This window comes from Apus apus, chromosome 21, assembly GCF_020740795.1.
Source record: "Apus apus isolate bApuApu2 chromosome 21, bApuApu2.pri.cur, whole genome shotgun sequence".
NCBI classification, from domain to species: domain Eukaryota; kingdom Metazoa; phylum Chordata; class Aves; order Apodiformes; family Apodidae; genus Apus; species Apus apus.
Window position 1 is genome coordinate 181019 of NC_067302.1, and position 23881 is coordinate 204899.

The following is a 23881-nucleotide window of genomic DNA, read 5'->3' on the forward strand; positions in this document are numbered from 1 at the left end:
CAAGTTAAAATTTTAAATATAGCCTCTTTTATATGCACTACCTTCATGTTAATGAGACTGTGGTGTGATTAGAAGAAGACTTTAAACATTTTTGGGGCAGGACTTTTTGCGTGGACGTATGTAGCAAGAGGACAAAGGGCATTGGTTTTAAAACTTGAAGAAGAAAAATTTAGATTAGATATTAGGAGGAAATTTTTTTCTATGAGGGTGGTGAGACACTGGAACAGGTTGCCCAGGTTGGTCATGAAAGCCCCATCCTTGGAAGTGTTGAAGGACAGGTTGAATGGGGCTTGGAGCAACCTGGGCTGGTGGGAGGTGTCCCTGCCCATGCAGGGGGTTGGGACTGGATGGTCTTTTAAGGTCCCTTTCTATGATTCTAAGATTTCTATGGACATTGTTAAAATACTTTGTTAGGGTATCTGAAAGAACACAAGCCTTAACAGTGTTCTCTGTCCCCCCAGCCTATCCCTCGCCTATTTTTTGCGGGAGAACACACGATTCGCAACTACCCCGCGACTGTTCACGGGGCGCTGCTGAGCGGACTGCGAGAAGCCGGTCGCATTGCAGACCAATTTCTTGGGGCCATGTATACTCTACCTCGCCAGCCTACGCCTGGGATCCCCCCACAACAAGCTACCAGTATGTAAGAAAATCAGAAGGTATTAGAAGAGGAGTGACGAGGCCACAGTGCTGCTCTGGTGAATGCTTTGGGATGAAGATACTCGTGTAGTCAGTGACAGTGTCTCCTGAAAGGACCTCACCATGAATTACTTCGTAATAATTCCATTAGAATGGCCTTACAAAACCAGCTTTTGGTTTGGCATCCTCTTATAAAATCTCTTATAGCTATCTGAAGTGTCAGTGTACACAGAATCCTTTACTACCAAGCTGGTCAGGGATTTCTTTTGACTCTGTAGATACTTTTTGAAACTCAAACTAATAGCCAGAGGGTTTTTCCCTACCCCTACATGTATTTGCAATTTGGTAATGACACAAGGCCCTCTAGAAGCTGATTGGTACAAACAGTAGCTTTGTGTAGAATTTGTGAACTTCCATGTTATTTTGTTGATTTTTACTTTTGTTTGTTTGTTTGTTTTGTTCTGTAGAATAATAGTTTTTGACCAATCTCGTTCTTCTCTGGGATTTGAGATATGGGTGCAACTCTTTCCCTACCAGTAGCAGCAAATCATACCCCTCCAAAATAGTCCATTGGCAGCTAACCGATATGCATCCTGTTTTAGAAAGAAAGCTGGGATTACTGAGACTGTGCTAAGCAAACTGGTACATTAAATACATTCAACAAAAGAAATAGTCACAATTGGATATTTGTTAAGTTAAAAACTAGAGAATTTATTCACATTTGTTTATATAGACACAGAATTGTCTAGACATTGCCAGCTGAATGGCCTAATCTCTCTTGATTTCTTTGCTGCGCTCTGTGTACCTGTGGCGTTTATTTCTGCTATGTTAATGAGGTGATGTTGAAGCTGCCATTGTTGAGCTTCTGAAAATCACTTTGCTTTGGCTGCTTTTCCAAATATTTTCCCTCTTACTCATTCAGCACTTAAAGCATTCCTTTCATTTCAGAGCAGTCTTATTTAAACATTTAGGTCCTTTTCCCCCCTCTCCTCCTTTCCTCATTTAGCATTAGACTTTTATTATGTCTTTCAGCTTTTCTCATCCTCCTCTTTCTGCAGTTTATTTCTCCCTCTAACTGTGGTTTCTGGGCACACTGTTTCTTCTGCTTTTCAGTTTTTCTATTCTCACTCTCTCTGACCCCATGTCTATACCATGTGCAGTCTGTCCCAAATTCTTTTTGTCCTTGCACCTTCTGTTCTGGTAGAGGATCAGTACCTCCACTTGTTTGATGCTCGTCCCTCTATAATTCCATTGCCCACACTTCTTCCTGAAGAAAATACACACTCAAATACAACTGCAGCCACTACTTGCTTGTAGCTCTATTGTCTTTGGCCATGGACTCTCCATCTTCTGGCATTATTCCTTCTGCTGTTTTCTTGTGTCTCCTCCTTAGTAGCTGGAGATCATTTTTCTGACTACCTTTATTGTCTCCTGGTTGCTTTCTCATTAGACATAAAAGTCTAGGAGGGGATGTCTCCATAGGCAAGCTATGAGAAAGGGGAGGATTCTGTCTGATGTGGCAGGAATAATAGTCTGACTTGAGGTGTCAAGGACTAAACTCATTTGGAGTGGCTGGATTTGGAGGACTCTATCTCAAACGTGGCTCAGTGTCCCTCTCCTGTATCTCTAATTTTGCAAATGATTTTGCACCTTGAGATCTCCCCAGCAGCACTGCTCATCCTGGCTTTCCTTCCCAGGGGATGAGACAGACTGAAGTGGAACAGGAATTGGAATTCCAACAGGGCATAGAGGAGGTGTGTCCAGGGGATGACTGAGAGTAAATCTGAAACTCAAGACTCCCTGTCTTATGGTAAAAGCCTGTCAGTACCACTACCCAGAAAAATCACATTCCAGAGTCAGAGGTGTGACAGGCCTTTAAAATCCACCAACAGCTGATCACTGGTGTGTGATACTCATCATTCCTCAAGGAGGTGCTCTCCCGGCAGTTAGCAGCTCTTGCCCTGCTGCTTCCGTCATCCCAGCAATGCCTTCTGCTGTGCCTGAAATGGTGACTCTGAGTCCAGATTATCAGTGTAAGTGTTTAGGAGCATATTGCTCTCCTCTCCCTGTGCCAGGGTCTGTTAAATGGACCTTTGGCCTGACCCATAATGGCTGGTCCTATTTAAGTGCTGCCTGTGCAGCCTTCCTACCCACTGACCTACTGAGGAGACGGCATTGTAACTAGATCACTAGGCCCACTTCATCTCAGCATCCTTCCTTGTGGTGTAGACCTTCTTCCCATTGCTACTGTCTGCTTGCCCTGACCCCCCTTGGAATTGACTTACCTGTTTCAGCAGGTTGTGAATGACCTTTGTCAAAGGTTTGAAGCTGCTGGACAGTCACAAAACCTTGTGATCGAGTCTGGTTGCACCCTTTGAAGAATACCTTTCCACCTATTCTCAGGGACTTGCCACTTCTCACCCTACTCCACAGGTTGGTGAATTGCATTTCTGAAAACAAAAATGATTGGTACCCACTTCAGAAAGAGAACTTCCCTAGTTGGACCCCTCTTTCTGGACTGAAGATGAAGGACCACAGTAATCTCCACAGGGTTCTGAGTCATAGAATCATAGAATGGTTTGGGATGGAAGGGACCTAGAAGATCATCTAGTTCCAAGCTCCCAGCAAGGTCAGGGACACCTTTTACTAGACCAGGCTGCACAAAGCCCTGTCCAACCTGGCCTTGAACACCTCCAGGGAGGGGGCAGCCAAAACCTCCCTGGGCAACCTGTTCCAGTGTCTCACCACCTGAACAGTAAAGAATTTCTTCCTAATGTCTAACCTAAATCTCCCCTCTTAAAGTTTCAAACCATTACCCCTTGCCCTGACACTACACACCCTGGTAAGAGGTTCCTTCCCAGCTTTTCTGTAGGACCCCTTCAGATACTGGAAGGCTGAAGCCTTCTCGTCTCCAGGCTGAACAATTCCAGCTCCCTCAACCTGTCCTAATAGGAGAGGTGCTCCAGCTCGGATCATCTTCATGGCCTCCTCTAGACTTGCTCCAAGAGTCCTGAATGAATGGATGCATTCACTGGTCAGATGAGGGTTTTTGGATGGGGTCCATGTGCAGGAATACTTGCACTTTTCTGTTCTCCAGATCCTGTGGGTTTGGCATCTACTCTGCAAGAAACTAGTTAGATCAGTCTTTGTATTCAGTCTTTGTATGGAAGTGAGAATATTTGCCATGGCCTTGTCTATAGTGGAAATAAATTGCAAAGCAGGGGTTTGCAATTACTCTCTAATTAAGATGTTATCTTAGTAATTGGCAATTATAAACTTGGAGGAACAATTTCACTTGGGTGCTTCTTTTTTTTTTTTTCCATTATGAATCTTTTCATCTGACAAGATCTCTTACTGTATTTCTTTGGTCAGCAAGGTGCTCAGTGTTCATTTTGTCTTTAAGCCGTGAATTGGCTCCATAAAGTAAAGTGATTAAACTGAATTTATTTGTACATTTTGGATTCTTTTAAAGGTGATCATAATTCCATTAGTTACTTTTCCCCAGAATGTTTACCAGACCATAATTACAGCGCATGGACTGGTTTGTTTGCAAGTTTGCTGCTTTTACCAAATATTTTTTGCAATTTCCAACATCTCTCATTTCTGAAGGTGCAATATTTTGTTGATTTGGAAGGAATATTGAAATTGACAGGAAATGCCTACAGTGACAAAGCACTCAGATATTACAGAACTATTGGAACACTTCTAAACCTTGTCTTCTGGGTGTTTATCAGTATTTATCCAGCATCAACTGGATAAAAACCCACAAGAAGTCACCTTTAGAAGGTTGGATGGAGAGTGGAAGCATCCCTATAATTACCTGTGTGCAGCAGTTGTGGAATGTGTCTTATCAAAAAAACAAACTGTTTTAAAATTAGTTTTTTCCAGCTTTGCTGGTTTGTCTGCTAAAAGCTGTTGCTTCTCTGCTAATACACACAGACTGACTTTGTAAAGCTCTTAGACAGTTTTTGGAGTCTGTCCATTCCTTCCAGCTGCTAATAAGCATCAAGTCAACATGGTGTTTAGAAATTTCCTGGAAAACAACAAATCACATAGGCTGAGAAATGCAATAAAATATCCAATGCAAGTATTCAAGTCAGGAATGCAGCTGAGGCTGCACAGTCCTGCACTTGTGTGTGTAGTGTCATCACATTCTTACATAGGTACATAAATTTGGGGCAGAGGAGCTGACCCAATTCTCTGTCCCCGTTTCCAACCAACTAAAGGTCCTGGTGATGTGGTGGTACTGGGAGCCTTCCAGCCCTATGAGGTGCAGCTGTGTCAAAGAAACCTGAAGAGGAGACGCTTTCACTGTGAGCTGTGACCAAGGGTGTCTTGCCAATGAATTTATGAGGAAGGCTGACATCTAGACTGGCCTTTCCTCAGTGATGAGAATGGGGCTGTTCTTGCACTGATATACTCAGAATTTGCAGTTTCTCATGCAAATATTGTCTGATTTCAGAAAATAACAAGCAAAAAATAGCAACAGGAAGGTTTTGCAGAAAGAATTATTATGTTTTAAGCACCTGTTTTCTCATGTAACGTTACACATTTTCTCTACACCAGTTGTCTAGACCCTGTCCAGCCACACTTCAGAGAAACTCATTGTGTCCCTGTGTCCAAATAATTTCATGACCCTTCAGTCTGTTCATTAGGGCTTTAAGTTCTGATAATGTGGGACCTACACCTAGATCTTTCTTACTAGTATGTGACCAAATGTACCATGCTCATGGACCTCAGGTACTGTTAGTGCAGTTATGTATCATCAGCTCCAGGACCTCTGGAAATTGTTTCCATTTACTACTTCCATGTTCCAGACCCAGCTCACAGCTTTCCACTCTCACGTAAGCTTTGGATATATTGTCAAGGGCAGCTGCTCCAAAGCAGCGTGAAGCTGCAGTGGAGCTGTAATGAACAAGTGGTCATCGCCCCACAGAAGAGGACCTAGCTAAGGTTTGCACTCTGCAGAAAGCATCTCCAGAAGGAATGTGATGACCCAAATGGAGCTCCCACTCACACACATGGCTGTGCAGCTCTGGCTACAGGGCTGCCTAAGCCTGACACGGGTACTGAAGAGCAGCAGGGATGACACCTGTGGTGTGACCAGGGGAATGACCTGCTCCCCTCGTGGCAGAGCTGAAAGAGGAAAGTGAAAGGTTAAGGAGTAGTGGTGAGTGTGAGAGGGTGATAGGTCAGTGGAGCCATGTCCTACCATCCCTGAGGCAAAGGCAGCAGATGGAAGCTCCACAAGATGCAGAGGATCCCCTACTCTCTTGACACCAAGCAGATGGAGGGGACCTGCGAGATGGGGGAATAGGAACAGGTCCCTGCTCAGGGCAGCAGGCAGATGCCCACCCAGCCTCCCTCACCTTCCCAGGTGCCCTCACACTGGAGATATGGGGCTCTGGCACATGAGGGCCCAGCAGATGAGGATGTATATGGAAACCCATCCAGGGCCACGGCAGTCAGCCCCACTTCTTATGACTGCTTCTGTTGAGGAAAAAAGGAGGGTAATTGTAGGAGATTCCTTTCTGAGGGGAACAGAGGGCCCAATTTGCTGACCAGCCCCATCCCACAGGGAAGTCTCCTGTCTCCCTGGGGCCCAGGTTAGAGATACTAGTAGGAAACTCCCTGGTCTGGTGCAGCTCTCTGGTTACTGCCTGCCATTGGTTCTGCCGATGGCCAGTGATGAGGTGGAGAAAACTAAAAGCAATCAAAAAGGACTTACAGGCAGTGGGGCAATTGGTTGAAGGATCAGGAGCACAGTGGCAGGAAGAATACTGAAAGGAATGGAAAATACATGTCATTAACACATGGCTCAGACGCTGGTGCCAGTTTTGGTTATTTTGGACCATGGGGAGGTTTACATGGCCCTGGGCCAGCTAGTGATAAATGGAGTTCAGCTGTCTCCAAGGGGGAAAGAATTCTAACTCATGAGTTGGTGGAGTTAATCAGGAGGGCCTTAAATGAGGTTTGAAGGGGGACGGGTATAAAAACAGGGCCATTAGAGATGAGCCCAGGGGTGGCATGTCAATGTTGGTGTGAAATTGATAGCCTGCTGTCTCTTGGAGCCAGAAGTTTGCATCTCTCATTAAATTGTTGGTCCCCATCAATGGAGTGTTAATTACACTGTTCCATGAAATGACTTCTGCTTGCTGGTACTGTTCTCTTCACTAGACTGTATCACTGCACCCCAAGACTTTAAGGCTATTTCAGTTGAATTAGGGTAGATTACCTGATTTTTATACTTTATGCTCAAAATAGAGATATCTTTGCCAGCCCAGCCAGGATGACAAAGTATCTTTTCCATGCAGGGGTTCTTCTCTTTAAGAAGTTCCTGGCTGGACTTACCCTGTTTGTGGAGAGGTCCTAGGTACATCTTTCTGCAGAGACCATCTGTTTAGATAATCACCTGTTAGAGATTGCAGTTATCTGAGTGTAGTCCCTGGCTGTAAACACCTCATGGCAGGGCACTGTAGCCCCTGCTTGTGGTGCTCAGTGTGTCCATCCTTTCACAGCTTCAGCAGCATTCTGTCTTCAGACCTGCACTAAATGCTGCTCCTCTGCTTGAGCACCTGGTAATCGGTGCAATATTTTTGGCAATAGTGAAATTACCGTTTGCTTTGCTTCCAAGCCACTCCTGGGTAGCTGCACCTCTGTGTGTTTGAAGTTACCCAAGGTTAGAACAGATGTGGCCAACAGACACCTGGAAATGGAAATTACTTCCCTAGGAGCTGTATGACAGAGGTACTCCACATGCTCAGTATTATCCCTCTTACTCCTCAGAGTCTCACATACTAATTTATTTATTTATTTCCAGTTTTTTGGTTAAGCCCTTGTGGCCGTGGCTGAACACATGGGGAGGTTCAGGTCGTAGCAATGATCCACTGTTATAGGGCAGAAATGTCTCCAATGTCAAGTTCTTAGGCAGTGTTAGAACTGATGTTTGGACAACACGCTCCTGGTTTTAATCACTTTTCCTCACTCACAGAATATATTCTCACTTCTGAATAACGTAAAGCTTGTCAAGCTGTTCAGTTTGAAGGCTTTTTCTGTATTCACTGAGAATGCTTAAAGCTTGGTGGTCTCAGGTTAGTGTGCAAAAAATAGGAATCCACCTACTACTGTGTGTCAGACACTGAGTTCTGTTCAGCAGCAGAAGATAACTTTAGCTGTTGATGGTGGAGGATGTAGTTTACAACTGAGCATGACTGGACTACACCATGTACTGCATTTGCCTTCATGAAACTTTTACATGGGCCTTAGGAAGGAAGGGACAACCTCTTGTCACTTGTGCCCTGTGACAGGATGAGGGGCAATGGATTCAAACTGGAGACCAGGAAGTTCCAGCTCAACATAAGAACTTCTTTCCTCTGAGGGTGACAGAGCCCTGGGACAGGCTGCCCAGAGAGGTTGTGGAGTCTCCTTCTCTGGAGACTTTCAAGACCTGTCTGGATGCCTTTCTGAATGACCTGCCCTAGTTTTGGTCCTGCTCTGGCAGGGGGTTGGACTCGATGATCTTTGGAGGCCCCTTCCAACCCCCAACATTCTGTGATTCTATGATGTCCTGCCTGGTGTTCCACATCAGCCCAAAGGGGCCAGAGATCTCCCTGTCTCCTCAGCACTCTGCAGTTTGCTCCTCCATGCAGCTTGGTTTGGGTCAGCACAAGAAGGAAAATGCTTTTTAAGTGGATAAGGTTTTAGGAAATTATTGACCTAGGCTTCAGGGTGTTCTGTTGGGTACAATCCACCCAGGATCAGAGTGTGAAGAGTTTGGACACTCTGCCTGTTTTCAGAAGGAGCTGAGATAATGCAGCTTTTGAGGAAAACAAGATTCCCATTTACTGGCAACTCATCACAGTTTTGGAAAGGAGACAGGATAGACAAGCTGAAGGGAGGTCCTGGAATTTGTCCTGGGATGGGAAGGGCTGCATTTGGTAAGAATTTGGAGACCTGAAGGCACCTGGAGAAAAATCCAGCTGAGAACACTGAGCTGGCACATAGATTTCATGAAGGAACCAGCAAGGGGTGATCATGTCTTAGCCTTCAGCTTTCTCTGTTTGTCATGGTCAGCTGACTTGCCTTCATTTCATTGTTTACCCTTTATAATCCCATTTTTGTTACAGACATCATAGGAGCGTCCCGCATGGGAGCTTGAGGTTAATGGCTTCAACTTGATGATTAATGCAGGCCTAGTTCTGTCATTGCAAGGGGGGGATGTTGGTTTATTCTCCAGGGCACAAGAACTGGGGTGACGAACAGAGGCTTTGCCCTTGGTGCACCAGAGGAATAAGGGCAGAGCTGGGCCCCTGTCTGGCCAGTAAGAGTTCACGTCAAACACCTTCACTGACACCTTTGGGGCTTCCTGTGCCAAAGGAAACAGCTTGTACTCCCAGTAACAAGGTGGTTTGTAAAGAAGATAAGGGGAGCCCTTGAGGGGTGCCTGATAAGGGAGTGTGGGAAACTGTTCTTTTCTTCCCCACATAAGTCTAAACAAAATGTCTTTTCAGCCAGCGAAGGCCTCTCCTGATTATCCCCAGCTAAGGGACTAAACCAGACTTGCTTCTCAAGGACAACTGAACCCAAAACAACAGCTGTGGCCCGGGACAGAAAGGATGGGCGACAAGCCACCCTGTGCCCCTGGCAGTCACCGCCCTAACGTGGGGCTGATGGACGCTCGTTGGCTCTGGACAGTGACACTGACTGGACAGGTGGGTCAGGGGGTATCAAAGGGGCGAGGGCAGCAGGTGGGCCCTTCCCTCCTCCCTGAGGCCCGTTCGGACGCTTTCTGCGTGGGACACCCCCCTGCTGCGGACACTGGTGCTGGGACCCTGCCTGCCTGCCTGCCCCGGGTCCAGCCTGAGCCTCAGCGCCGAGCGTGCCGGGGTCCCGAGCCCTGGGGTCGGGGCCGGAGCCCCCCCCCCCCCCCCCCCCCCCCCCCACATATTCCTTTCCTCTCGCACACACAGCGCGACCTCTTGAGGACCGGCGTCAGGCTTCCTTCCCTCCTCCCTTTGGTCCTTAACCCTCTCCCTCAAAAGCTCAGGACCTCTTGCATTGCCTCCCTAAAGGACACTTTCTCACTACACACATATTGATATCCCTGGTAGCCATTCACACCTGCATTGTCCCTGAACATCATCCCTCGGTTTGTGTTAACCCTTAATAAACTGATCAGTTTGTGGAGCAAACCTTGGCTTCAGAGGCAATTTCTGAGCGTGGTGGGGTGGGGGTGCTTTCTAACTCCCCCCCTGAAATACGGCCCCGCGGCGGCCGTTCCTCCGTGAGAGGCAGCGCCGCGTGTGACCCTCGGGCTCATTCACAAACCCCTCCACATTGAGAGGGGGAGTCGCAAAAGCACCTGACAGCCGGGAGCCCCCGGTACCGGCTCGCGACAGGGAGTATGGCTGAGGATGAAAGATGGTATTTGTCTGGCTCCAGAGAGACAGTTTGGTTGTGGCCATCAGGGGGCTAGAGGGAAATGTTTGCCCTCATGTTTGTGGTGTCGGGAGATGATGGGGTCATGGTGTGTGAATAGGAGCCACCTGAGGCATCTTGGCATTGGAGTCCTAGGAGAGGCTTGGAACTGATCTCATGCAGACTAGTCCAGGGAAGCCTTGAACCAAGCTGGGGGATTCTCCTCCCAGCTGAGCTCTGCAATGGCAAAACCTCAGTCTCAGCCTCCTGTTTGTTAATATATTTTTTCTTGACTTAGCTGCATTCTTGTTTGTCACACAGCTACTTCATCAGGAGGGTGCCCTGCACCCTGCTTCCCTCTTGTTTTACCCTGGTCTTCTGAGGCCTGACAGATGTCAGTTGAAATTCTCAGCAAGCTGAGGAGAATAGGCTTGAGAAATGGGCTGGTGCAAACTGCATGAAGTTCAACAAGGCCAAGTGCAAGGTCCTGCACCTGGGTCAGGGCAATCCCAGGCACAAATACAGGCTGGGTGGAGAAGTGATTTGAAACAGGCCTCAGGAGAAGGACCTGGGGGTGATGGTGGATGAGAAGCTGAATGTGAGCCAGCACCATGCACTGGAGCCCAGAAAACCAACCATGTCCTGGGCTGTGTCAAAAGAAGTGTGGCCAGCAGGTCAAGGGAGGTGATTCTGCCCCTCTACTCAGCTCTCATGATACCCAACCTGCAGTGCTGTGTCCAGTTCTGGAGCCCCCAACATAAGAATGAAATGGAGCTCATGGAATGAGTCCAGAGGAGGCAGTGGAGATAATCCAAGGGCTGGAGCAGCTCTGCTCTGGGAACAGGCTGGGAGAGTAGGGGTGTTCAGCCTGGAGGAGAGAAGGCTCCAGGGAGACCTTAGAGCAGCTTCCAGTGCCTGAAGGGGCTCCAGGAAAGCTGGGGAGGAGCTTGTTACAAGGGCTTGTAGTGAAAGGCCAAAGGGTAATGGTTTTAAACAGAAAGAGGAGAGACTGAGATTAGAGATCAGGAGGATATTCTTTAGTGTGAGGGTGGTGAGACCCTGGCCCAGGCTGCCCAGGGAAGCTGTGGCTGCCCCAACCCTGGCAGTGTTGAAGGGCAGGTTGGATGGGGCTTGGAGCAGCCTGGGCTGGTGGGAGGCCTGATGATCTTAAAGGTCCCTTCCAACCCAAACCATTCTATGATGCTATGAATGAGAGAAGACCTGCCCTTTCCTGTGGTGTCTAGTTCACAAAGTCCCAGACACAAAATACACCTGCTTTATCTGGTGGTGTTTTTGAAGGACAACATCCTGGAGGGAAGAGGAGCCCATGAAAGCTGGCTGATATTTAAGGTCCATCTTCCAGGGCCAAGAGCATTGCATCCCAACTAAGAGGAAGTCAGGTGTGGATGAGCAAGCAGCTCCTAGAAAAGCTCATACTTAAGAAGGAAGCCTACAGGGGGTGGAAGGTAGGGCAGATACCCTGGGAGGATTGCAGAGACGCTGTCCGAGCAGCCAGGGTCACGTCAGGAGAGCCAAATCCCAGATAGAAATAAATCTCACCAGGGATGCAAAGAAGAATAAGAAAATATTTTATAGGTGTGTTGGGGAAAAAAAGGCAGCCAAGGAAAATGCAGGCCCTTTCCTGAAGGAAATAGGACCTGGCTACACAGGATATTGAGAAGGCTGAGGTTCTCTAGGACATCTTTGCATCAGTCTTCACTGGCAAGTGATGCAGCCTCATTGCAAAGGTCACAGCAGGTGAAAGCAGAGGCTGGGAGAATGAAGCACCCCCCACTGTAGGAGAGGAACTGGTGCACAAGTCTATGGGACCTGGTAGGGTCCATCCACAGGTCCAGGGGAGCTGGTAGATAGTTGCTGAGCCTATGCCCATCGTATTTGAGAGAACATGGTGGTCTGGAGGAGATTCCCACCTATTGGAAAAAAGGTCCCACAGCCCCTGTTTTTAAAAAGGGCAAAAAGGAAGACCCAGGGAACTCCAGGCTGGTCAGTCTCACCTCTGTGCCTGGCAAGGTCATGGAGCAGATCCTCCTGGGAAGTCTGCTAAGGCACATGGAAAATAAGGAGGTGATTGGTGACAGCCAACATGGCTTCACTAAGGGCAAGTCATGCCTGACCCATCTGGTGACCTTCTACACCAAGGCTACAGAGATGGTGGATGGTGGCAGAGCAGCTGATGTCATCTACCTGGAATGGTGCAAGGGGTTTGACACTGTCCCACATGACATCCTGGTCTGCAAACTGGCAAGGCATGGATTTGACAGATGGATCACTCAGTGGATAAGAGATTGGCTGGATGGCCCCACCCAGAGTTGTGGTCAGTGGCTCCATGTCCAAATGGAGGCAGGTGATGAGTGGTGTCCCTCAGGGGTCAGTACTGGGACCAGGGCTGTTCAACACCTTTGTTGGAGACATGGACAGTGGGACTGAGTGTGTCCTCAGCAGGTTTGCTGGTGACCCCAGGCTGTGCAGGGTGGCTGGCACCCTAGAGGGAAGGGATCCGTCCAGAGGGAGCTGGACAGGCTGGAGAGGTGGCCAATGCCAGGCTCCTGAGGTTCAACAAGGCCAAGTGCAGGGTCCTGCCCCTGGGTCAGCACAACCCCAGGCACAGATCCAGGCTGGGGGGAGAATGGCTGGAGAGCAGCCCTGAGGAGGAGGATGTGGGGTGGGAGGAGATGAGAAGCTGGACATGAGCCACCAGTGTGTGCTGGAGCCCAGAGGCCAATTGTGTCCTGGGCTGCATCCAAAGAAGTGTGGCCAGCAGGGCCAGGGGGGATCCTGCCCCTCTGCTCTGCTCTGGTCAGACCCCACCTGGAGTAATTTGTCCAGCTCTGGAGCCCTCAGCACAGGAGAGACATGGAGCTGTTGGAGAGGGGCCAGAGAAGAGAAGATGATCCAAGGGCTGGAGCAGCTCTGCTCTGGAGACAGGCTGTGTTGGGGTGTTCAGCCTGGAGAAGAGAAGGCTCTGCTTTGTGCAGCCTGGTCTAGTGGGAGATGTCCCTGACACTCTTTAAGGTCCCTTCCAACCTAACCCATTCTATGATACTATAAGCTCACCAGGCAGCTGATGGACAACAGGCTGCTGGTGGGAACATGAATAGCTGGGCAGTGTCCCCTGGGCCAGTGACAAGGGAGGCTGTAGGCAGAAGGCTCCCAGAGATCAGTGGGGCTGGTCCTGAGCCAGGGGGACACTCCCTACCTGGCTACAAGGGTAGTGGGCATTAGGACTGTTTTCCTGCTGAGGGGGTGGTGAGCAGATCAGTTTGCCAGGTCAGGAAACACAGTTAATTGGAGCTGTCAGCTTAGGTAAATCCTGCTTTGGATGTGATGCCAGGAGTGTAAGACACTCCATAGACCTCTGTGAGTGGCTGATCAGGAACTCACAGGAGGATCAATGCTTGGTCTGGGCGTGGGCAGTACACATCATCTGGCTCCAAATCTTGCCAATAAAAATATTCTCACAGGTATGACTGAAGCAGAAATGTTCACAGCTGGAGTTATACGAGAGTACACTTGTTTGTAGGCAACATGAAGACTAAATCCCACCAAAGCAGATAGATGTGACTTACAAAAAAAGACCAAAGAAGGAAAAAAAAAAAAAAAAAAGGTTTCAGAAAAGGAGTGAAGTCTCATGGCTAATTGTACCTGCATATTGCAAAAAGTTAGGAACTGTGACATAGCCTTTGTGACCTATACTGACCTCTGTATCCTCCAGCTGCTTCCAGGACAAGCCAACAGATTTTGGTTCCATTACCATCTAAACTGGCTGAAGGAATGAGATCTAATGGAGCAGTGGCTCATTTCCCTCTGTAAGGCCCTTCCTCCAACCTGCTCTCAGCAATGCCAAGTACAGGTCATCCAACCTAAGTGTAGTGTGGTTGTGTTCAACAATTTCCCATGTGTGTATGAACTGTCCTTGCCTTAAATACAGCCCAGGAATGGATATATGGGATCTGCCTGGACACAGGCAAAGAACTAAGAACAAGGGAGTCAGACTCAGCACTAACACACAGTGGTGCAGGATGGAGCTGCCTCAGCACTTCTCCGAGGGGCATCAGCACCTCTGAGTAATAGACACTGTGCAGATTCAGCCAGAGATACGAAGACCACAACACAAGCGTGTACAAAGAGAAGTTTTTATTGGTTATATACTGGAGAGCTGACAGTGTTCAAGTCAGGAGAGACATGCAGATAAAGTGTGTGTTTACATTTGGCATGCAGGCTAAGAGCACTGTGTAACTGGAAGGAAGTGAGCACCATCTGAACCCACTGCATGGGCAGCATGGGGAGGAAAGAGTTGGCTTCCCTCTTCTGAGCATGCTGAAACATGGAGAGTTTTGAGAGAGTGATGATGGTTCGATTGGCACAAATAGTTTTAGGGAAATAGGCAATACTGTAACCCTGGAAAATTTGCTTAACTTCAATGAGTCTGTGATTACAAAAAGATTTATTGCATTACTTGTCTTCTAACTAAGCTGGCCCAGCCCAAATATATGTCTGCAAATACAAAAAAATAGATGTATTATCTTAAAATACATTCCATGCAGCCTGGAGTGCTGCCTCTCCAAGGCAGGAGCCTGCACTGCATGCTGGGCAGCCCAAGGAGATGATCCTTTGGGTCCTTAGGTTACTGACCATCTGAGGCATCTGCAAAGAATGGCTTCATGGTTCCTCACATACAGAGCAGCCCCTGGGAGGCTGGCCTTGGAGCAATGCTTTAACCACGCTGGTGATGTGCAAGGGTGGCAGAGATGAGGTCTACTAGATTAGAGATGACACCAATATAACTATTGCTTTGATCTGTAGCTAGGAGATTGCCCTTGTCAAGGGTCTCTTGAAGCACCAAGGTGTATCACCCTGCCCTGTGCTTCCTGCTCTTTTCCCTTCCTGGAGGTACCATCTGCAGGACTGCGGGGCTCCTCTGTGTCCACTGAGCTGCAGTGTGACAGTGCACAGCCCTGGGTGCACTGGGGGGCTGTCACCCCTCCGTGCCACCCGAGCAGCTGGAAGTCACTCTGTGCACTGCGGAGCTACCTCTGGACACAAGGATGTTGCTCCATGAAGCTGCTGGCTCCTCAGGCTGGTGCCAGCCACTCTGGGGAAAGCCACTGGCTCTCCTGAAGGGACCCTGGGACAAGTGAGCACTCCTACACTTCCTCTGTACAGCAAATACATTTACAACTTTGGAGTTACCCGAGTGCTTGATGCAGCCTCATGGCACCATCAGGCCTTCTGAAAAGCCTGTTACATTTATATGCTAAAATTACAAATACTTCTTCAGTGATGGCAATATTTACACATATACTCTATTTTACAGCTCTTCAAAAAAAGTGTGCAATTTGAGTAAAACACATTGTGTTTCCTGAAGTCATTGCTATAAGTTTAATAATACAATCAGCTCCTATTGCACTCATGATTAGAGGGCATGGCCCCTTTCCATTTGAAGGAGAGTTTACTTTCTCAGCTTTAATCTTGGTTGTGGTCAAAACAACCCAGTGTACAGTTACTGAGTGACATCTGTGTTCATTATTTATAAGCAGTGAGACTGAGTCTAGAGCAAGAGTTCAAGGCATGTGCTGTAGAATATTGAACAAGTGAGGCAACTGGAGATAATCATCACCTGTGGGAAGCACCTGAGGAGAGCATACAATGCCAGAAGAGCTGCATTGCTGGGTCAGCAGCTGTTCCTCCTGCTGCAAGCTGTGAGCTGGCCAAGCAGCAGGGTGAGGGCATCTAGTTGCCTGTGCCTAAGGGAAAGCCTGGTCCTGGCTGGCAGAAGGGGAAAACAATCAGTTATTGCTGCTGGTGGTTCTTCCCACACACACTTCAGACATGGAGTTGCCTTACTGGGGTGCACTGTGGGGTGGAAAAGCCGACAGGTAAGGCAGAGTTTTGTGGGCAGGTACAGGGAAGTCTGTGTTAACCCAGCATGTCATGTTGTAGGGATGCAGAGCCTTCCTGGCCAGGACTGAAACCAGTTCCTTTGGAAGTTGCTTTGGAAGCACCATGCTAAGCTGGATCCATGCCAAGAGTGTGAGAAGGAGAGGGCTGGGGGCTGTGTATAGCATTCAAGTGTCCTGCAGGAGGTGAAACACTGTCTGCAGCAAGATGCAGGCTCATCACTGAGAGGAAAGCCACAAAGTCACTGCTCAAAGTGAGTCTTGTCCTCTTCAGTGGGGATGTGCTGTCCAGCTGTTTGTAAAACCCAGGGGCAAGTCCTGGGCAGCAGTGACCCGGGTGGGCGAGCGTGCTGAGACTGAACTGCAGTGCCAAGCAGGGCACCAGCAGCTCTTCTTCCATCTGACTGTAACTGGGTGTGTATCTAATATTATATTGGAGAGCTGCTTAGCAGCAGGTTTGGAAATGTAAAAGGAGGTAAATAATTACTGTGATGGCTGAAGAGTCAGACAGAGACCAAGCTGGGAAGGCCCAGGTTCTGCAACCAGGTACTGCAGGAGGCAGGTGGGTTGCTGGCCAGAGCAGCTGCACTGGCTTGGAGGGGTTTCTGCAGCAGCATCTCCCATGCAACAGATGGAAGAGGATCTGAGGCAGCATAATTGAAAGGAAATGTCTTCTTTAACAGGAAAATAAAGGACAAAGAGTCCGAACGTAGCATCCTGAGGCTGGCAGAGGCTAGGAAGCCAACCCTGTGAGAGCACTGCTGAGATGTGGCACTTCTGGTCACACTGCAGGTCTGGTCACCAGCAGGGGAAGCCCGCAAGGGCGCTCAGGGAGGCAGGGGAAGCTGATGTGGTTCAAGCAGTCGATCTCAGAAATGTCTTTTTGTGTGGTGGTGATCGTGCCATACAGTTAATCTCTGATCAAAGCAGGGTGCTCAGGGTGGATTCTGCAATTTCACAGACTCATTAAAAATAAATAAATACATTCTACTGTGGTTTTGAAAATATGAACTAATTTTCAATACATCCAGATAAACACAGGACAGCAGGAGGTGTTTCAGAAATCTGCATTTAACTTCAGAATTTCAGTTCCTTTCACTTTTAGTTTGGAGTTCGAGCTTAAAATTTTTTTCCCATGATACTTGATAATATATTTATCCCATTCTCTACAAGTACTGCCATGTCATGAAATAGTAAGAGAGCAGTTGATATGATTTGTTTTTATATAATTTAAGATGAGAGCTGCCACTTAGTACTAATTTATCTTTTTCTCTTGTTATGCAACTCGACACTTACACTTGTAATGAAATATAAAAGAATAACATGAAGGGTTAAAAATATAAATTTGGGAAACCATCTAAAAATAGCAAAAAAATGCTTTTTTTCAAAAATAATATTTCCTTTCCTCCAAACAATCTTTATTTAAAAAAAAAAATAAAAAAAATCACGTCACTGAAAGACTTTCCTTTGTATATAAGTTTTCATAGAGCTTTTCCAACCAGCTCTTTTTTTGATTCATTTCCCTCTCAGAATTGAGGCATGTAGTTGATACAGGGAGGAGACACAGCATTTAGCTGTGCACTGCTCTGGTAGCTGCTTGTCTGGAAGGTGAGATGTGGGGTACAACTCAGACATGGGTGCTGCTGGGTTCAGACAGCACCTCCAAAACAGCAAAGGGACCTTCTCCCTTCTGCAGCGTTGTCCTTGTCTGTCCCCCCACACCCCAGGGATGAGCATCTGTTTCCAATAGGCAGAAGAAAGCAGTGGAGACAGTCAGTGGTGGTTGTGTACAGGACACAGCCCTGCTGCTGGGTTGTGGAATGTAAAGGAAGAACTGGTAGAGTTCCAAATGTGTGGGCCAGATGCAATCACCTTGCATGGGGCAGCTGCTGCTCCAATACCTGAGCACCTCCTGGAGCTGCATGTGCCTCCCCCAGCAGTGATGCCATCTGCCCTCGGGGGCCCATGGGCACTGACAGGGTAATGTACCTCTGTATTGACCATATCTGGGTCCTAGACTTTGCAGATGGGGTGGTCCTGAAGAGGGACACAGACCAAGGCTGCCTAGGTAGCCATTCTGGAGCTCAGCTTAGAGTCCAATTCTGCGGTCTCCACCCTGTTTGTGGAAGGAACAAGGACATCCTGCTTGTCTGTGTCTTTTTCCCCTTAGAGCTCAACTGCTAAGAACAAGCAGCAGAGTAGTTGCCTGCAGAGTGTGATTGGTAGACACAAAGCTTTGGGTAAAAAAAAAAATCACCCCAGTCTAAATAAGGAGGAAGTTTCACTGCTGCACAAACTGCTGTTTGTTTGGCTCAGAAGCGACTTCTTGGTGCAAGATCACAGCTGGTGATTAGGTCATGCAAAGCTTCTTGCAGAGACTGATGGTAATAGGGGAGAAACTGTTTCTAAATAACATTTTCTGCTCTCTTTCCCTCTTAATGTGTAAAGCAATCAGTGAGGAATTGTTTCCTGCTGCCTAAAGACAGAAGGTGCTGGGAAGGCAGGTACTGAGGTGTCCACAGTCAACAAGGCTGTATTTGGAGAATGCAAACTCTCCCTAGGAACTGAAAGCTTTCAGTTGTGGAGCAGTGTAAAACAGTTGTCATGGGCTGGTGGACTGTACTCACAAGGGTACCTATGGCATCATGTCTAAACGCAGGGAGTACCAGTGTTCTGAGTAGCTCTGTGGTCCAGGTTTCCAGATGGAAACAGAGCTATCATCCTATGGAGGAGATTAAGACTGCAGGTACAGAAATGAGAAGTGAGAGTCCCCTGAGTGAAGTCTCTGCAGCTGCCTCTTCAGGAATGAAGAAAAAGAATTCACTGGTAAAGCTCCTGTACCTTGAAAATTGCATTAGAAAACTGGTTTCAGGCTGGCTAAAGCCTCTGGAGAGGTTACACACAGCTGCGACACCCATGAGCTGCCTCCTGTCCTGCTCCTTGCTCCACCTTGCAGCGTGTTTGTTGAGTGAAAGGGAACACAACTCATCTCCGAGATGTTGTCCAGCAAGCACGGGAAGCATCCTGTAAGAGACAATGCCACAACATCACAGACTGCTCAGGACCCACAGCTGCCTCTGGAAGAATATCTTGATTGCCCTCAGACAGCCATCCCAAAGCCTACCAGGTTCCTAGCCCTGTGGTGGGGCACGGGAAGACAGCAGCAGGGTCACTTTGGGAGATCCAGGCTCTGTCAGGGTTCAGAGTGTAGTGAGCCCAAAGCAGAATGACCCAGCCCTGCCCATGTATTACCTTGTTTTGAGCTGTACCACACCCCACACCCTCTTCCACACCCAGCAACACGGAGGAGATGAAGCACAGTCTGTGGAAGTCTGGGCAACACAGAATGACGGTGTGTATGTTATGGGGACCTGGTTTTACCCAAGTTCTTATCTGCTGTTGACCCAGTCTGTGCAGACAAAGGAAGCACAGCACAGCTTCAGGTACAGGAGTCTGCATCTGGCCAGATTAATGTTACTGCAGGTAACACCTCTTGGTGACCACACAGAGCATTGCTGTGGTGTCACTTTCCTCAGCTACCAACAAGGACATTGTCAGTTCACTGCAAACTAAATACTAGTCTGCAAAGCTCAGCTGGGCCCACATTCCTCTGGGCTCTCAATTTTGTGCAACTTCACTGAGAGGCGTGACTACGCAGGCCTCCCATCTGCCTTGCTCAGCCCTGCTGCTCTCTCATCAGGATTTGGCAGCTCCTGCACTTGTCCGGTAAGATACAAACTGACAACAGGTTTGAGGTCTTAAAATATTTCCTGCTCTAGGTGATGTGTAAATAAAAATGCACTTTGCTCTGGATAGCTGCACAGGCAAACAGGGAATGCCAAGATAAAAAGCAAGTCTTTTGTACAGACAGAAGCATGTCTGCACACCTAGGAACTGAAGCCTTCCTGGACCCCTGTCTCCTTTGAAGGGAGCCCCCTGGGAAGAGGCTGGAATATACTTTTTTTTTCATATTTCCAACAATAAGTCATTGTCACTATCTCAGGCCATTTTCCACTTCTTTGTGTATCCAGAAAGATGTCTTTTAGGAGGCAGGGCAGCAGGTATATAGCAGCAGACAAGCAGCCTAGTAGTACTGCAGCCAGCTGAAGCAGGTAAGTCAGGGGCTCTGATTTTGTACCTCCAAACCCTTTTTTTTTTCCATCCCTGATTGTCCAGTTTGTGCCAGAAAATAACTAGATACAGTGCCTCTTATTCCCTGGAGAATGTTTCTAGCCATAAAGCTGGCTGAAACAAGTTTAGAGCAGAAAAATAAGTTAGTATTTTTTACCTGTCTAGAAAATTATTAGAATAATTTGCTGAGGCAGTACAGCAGACACTCCTCCTCTGGGCAGTGCTAATTTAAGACTGGATTTCTCCTAAAAGGTTTATATTCATTTTGGACAAGTTCTCTAAGTTATGTTACTGGGAGGTCAGGTCAGATTTTGGCTTTTTTGCCTTGTAGCTCTTTTCTGGATGGTCCTTGAATCCACATACCTGCTCCTCCATTTGGAGACCCAGTGATGCACGGGGGCTGGATTCTGGGTCCTGCATCCCCACCTTGGCTGCTGGCCTCTTCCCTGGTGTGTCAGGATGGGAGAGGTACTCAGAAGAGCCATACTGTTTTCTTCTGGAGCTGGGCACAAAATCTTTGCTTTCATCCTGTGCAAAGGAAAATAAAGAGGGTTGGGGCTCAGGGACTTTGAAGGGGTTCCTGGCCTGGGTTTGCAGTACGAGGTACTGGCTTGAGTCCCTTTGGCAAGGAGGTACTTGGGCCACCAGCCCAGCTCTCACATGTTCTCAATTATGTGATATTTAATAAAGATTTTTTAAAAAACCCAAACATCCAACAAACCACAACAAACCTGTGCTCAGCTTGTGGGGCTTGCTGGTCCCAGAATGCTTGTATCTCTAAGGGACTATCAGCAGAAAATCCTGTGGTTTAGTGACTGAAGCAGTTTCTTCAAGTTATTAACTCTAAGTCCCATGGGTGAGGGATGCTCAGCAACCTGAACCTCACATTTTCTTGGCAATAAGGATGTGATGTGGGAGTGTTCTACACAGTTTTTCTGCTATGGGCATCTAAATGGCACTTTTAAAGCCACAAATGTTTTCTTCAATGTCTGCAGAGACCTTTATGGGATCATACCTTGGGATTCAGATGCCTACAGTCTGCCCTAGGGCTGGTTGGTGAACCTCTGTGTTTCACTTGAGACTGCACCCTACTGTGAGGAGTCCCCATCACCCTCCAGCTCCCTGGGAAGATGGCAGTGCTTTTGCTGTTACTGGCTGGAAAACCTCTTTATCTACAGGTTCCAGCACACTGTAAGACTGTCTTCTCAGCAAGTTTGCTGATGATATGAAGCTGGGAGGATTGGCTGATCCACCTCAAAGGCTGTGCAGCCATTCAGCAAGATTTGGACAGACTGGAGAGCTGGGCAAAGAGGAACCTCATGAGGTCCAACAAGAGCAAGTGCAGAGTCCTGCACCTGGGAAGGAACAACAATGCACAAGTACAGGCCAGGAGGTGATCTGCTAGAGAGCAGGTCTGTGGAGAAGGACCTTGGAGTCCTGGTAGACAACAAGTTATCCATGGAACAACAATGTGCCCTTGTGGCCAAGAAGGCCAATGGTATCTTGGGGTGCATTAAGAAGAGTGTCTCTAGGAGATCAAGGGATGTTCTCCTCCCCTCTACTCTGCGCTAGTGAGACCACATCTGGAGTGTTGTGTCCAGTTCTGGGCTCCTCAGTTCAAGAGGGACAGGGATCTACTGGAGAGAGTCCAATGGAAGCTACAAGGATGATGAAGGGACTGAAACATCTGTCATACAAGGAAAGCCTCAGAGACTCCAGCTGAGCCTGGAGAGAGCTGAAGTTTGCTCTTCAAAAATCTGGGATTTTTTGCCACTGAGGAAGGGTCTCCTGGTAAGATCCCCACTCCAGACCTCTTCACCTCAGTGATTTCACTGAAATGATCTATGAAAATACCAGCTCTGAAATCAGGTAGGAAAATTATGAGCTCTGCTTGCTTTAGGGATGGCTGAAAACACACAGTGTTTGCTGAAACACACAGTGTATGGCCCTGAGAAGGGGCTGCAGGTATGGGTGGGACAGTTTTTCTCCCCACCCTGTAGCAAAAGGGATAACAGGGAAGGGAGAGGAAGCAGCCCCTATCCCTATAAAAGCACCTCTGAGTTGGTCACCAGGGTTTGATTGGTTCTCAGAAAAAAAGCTGTGAAGTCTGGTGGGTCTGGATGAGCAAACACCTGCCCTTGCTGTGGATAACATCCAGCAGACTCTGGACCTGACCTCATCCTTGTGATCCAAGCCCTAGAACAGAAGTGAGATATGAGAAGCAGTAGAAGCACCTTGGTGAACAGGAATAACACAGGCACAGGTTCCATAGGGACCTACAACCAACCATGGCCCAGTCAATAACCATGGTGGGCCAGGTGAGGTGATAAATTTAATGTAATGAGTGGCAATCATCTTAATGGACCCAGACAGCTTAGCAAGGGCTAGGCACCTTTGTATTTCTGATACAGTTGTTGTTTTGGAGATGAGGCCACTGGGTGAGCATGTAGGTGCTTCATCCCCTTGGGCATCTGACAGCATCAGTCTGTCCCTGCTGTCAGGCAGCATGAACTTATGACTACTAACCCAGACACACTGCTTTCAAAGAGTTTCTTAGCTGAAGAGCTGAGCGAGAGCCTTCAGGCTGGCCACCCTTCTAGTGTGTCAGCAGTGCAGAAAAATGCTTCCTGGTAGCACACAAGAGCCAGGTCGGTGAGGAGCTCAGGAAATTCCATGGCAACACAGGAGGTGATGGCACCTCAGAGGTCAATCAGCTGGGCACTGACAAGCACCTGGGAAGCTGCTCTGGGCAGTGTTACACCCCAAGATTCACATAAAATAAAATCCTTGGACAAAGTTACAGAGGTCCAAGGAAAAATTAAAACATGGTGACTGGTGTGGTTGGCTGCTTAAGTAGAAGCTCATGTGGAGGTAGCAATGGGTGAAGTGGTGCTGGCTGCACTTTTTTTTAGTCCCCAAGCAGAGGAGAGAAGGGGTGAGAGGTAGCACCCACTATCCAGTATCCCTGGATACTGTCAGGGAGACTTTTCTGCCCACCACATGAAGGTACACACAGCTTCACTTGAAGCACACAGCCCAGCTCAAATCATATTAATGTCACAGCCATGAGAAAACCAAATTAAGTGCATCCATCTTGCTGACAGCTTATCTGCTTGCTGCCTTCTTGTGCCTTTGGACTAATTCAGGCATTGCACATTTTCAGCAGTCAAATGTCACACCAGAGAAATACCAACTTAGAATCATAGAATCATCCTGGTTGGATGGGACCTTGAAGATCATCAAGTCCAGCCATAACCTAAATCCCCTACCATAACCTATTCTACCCGTTCAGTGCTTAAATCATGTCCCTAAGCACCACATCTATATTTCTTTTAAATACTTCCAAGGATGGTGACTACACCAGCTCCCTGGGCAGCCTGTTCCACTGCCCAACCACTCTTTTGGTAAAGAAATTCTTTCTAATATCCAGTTTAAACCACTCTTGGTGCAACTTCAGGCCATTTCCTCTCATCATGACAACTTTAGCAACTTTTCAGACAACTTTATTGTCTGAAACACTAAGCACAACAGAAAGACTGCTTGAGGTCTTGCATCTCCTCAGGTCTTTCATGGGAGCTGGAGACAGGCTGGCTGCTAGCACTAGAGGGTGCTGCTCCTTAGGCTGCAGCATCCATCCCTCAGTACCTACTGCTTTCTGGGTCTCTCAAAGAGCTGCTGCTTCTGTAGCACAGGTATTGCTAAGAGCTGCCAATACCTCCTGTAGCTTCATTAGGGACATTTGCCTACATTAGCAGTACAAAAATGGAAGGCTGAAA

General features: G+C 47.8%; 2 protein-coding genes across 4 annotated transcripts in view; one reads left to right on the forward strand and one right to left on the reverse strand.

The window, feature by feature from the left end:
* Positions 1–4081, forward strand: part of KDM1A (lysine demethylase 1A) — a 43687-nt gene extending 39606 nt beyond the window's left edge. For both annotated transcript variants that reach the window (XM_051637998.1, XM_051637999.1), the window contains one exon: positions 462–4081. In XM_051637998.1, the coding sequence (XP_051493958.1) occupies positions 462–647 (186 nt within the window). In that variant the 3' untranslated portion in view covers positions 648–4081. The remainder of the gene's footprint in view (positions 1–461) is intronic.
* Positions 4082–14196: 10115 nt separating this feature from the next.
* The window catches only part of LUZP1 (leucine zipper protein 1), a 46097-nt gene continuing 36412 nt past the window's right edge, over positions 14197–23881 (reverse strand). For both annotated transcript variants that reach the window (XM_051638189.1, XM_051638187.1), the window contains exons 3-4: positions 20469–20633; positions 14197–18998 (exon numbers count right to left, since the gene is read on the reverse strand). In XM_051638189.1, coding sequence (XP_051494149.1) covers positions 18960–18998; positions 20469–20633 — 204 coding nt within the window. In that variant the 3' untranslated portion in view covers positions 14197–18959. The remainder of the gene's footprint in view (positions 18999–20468; positions 20634–23881) is intronic.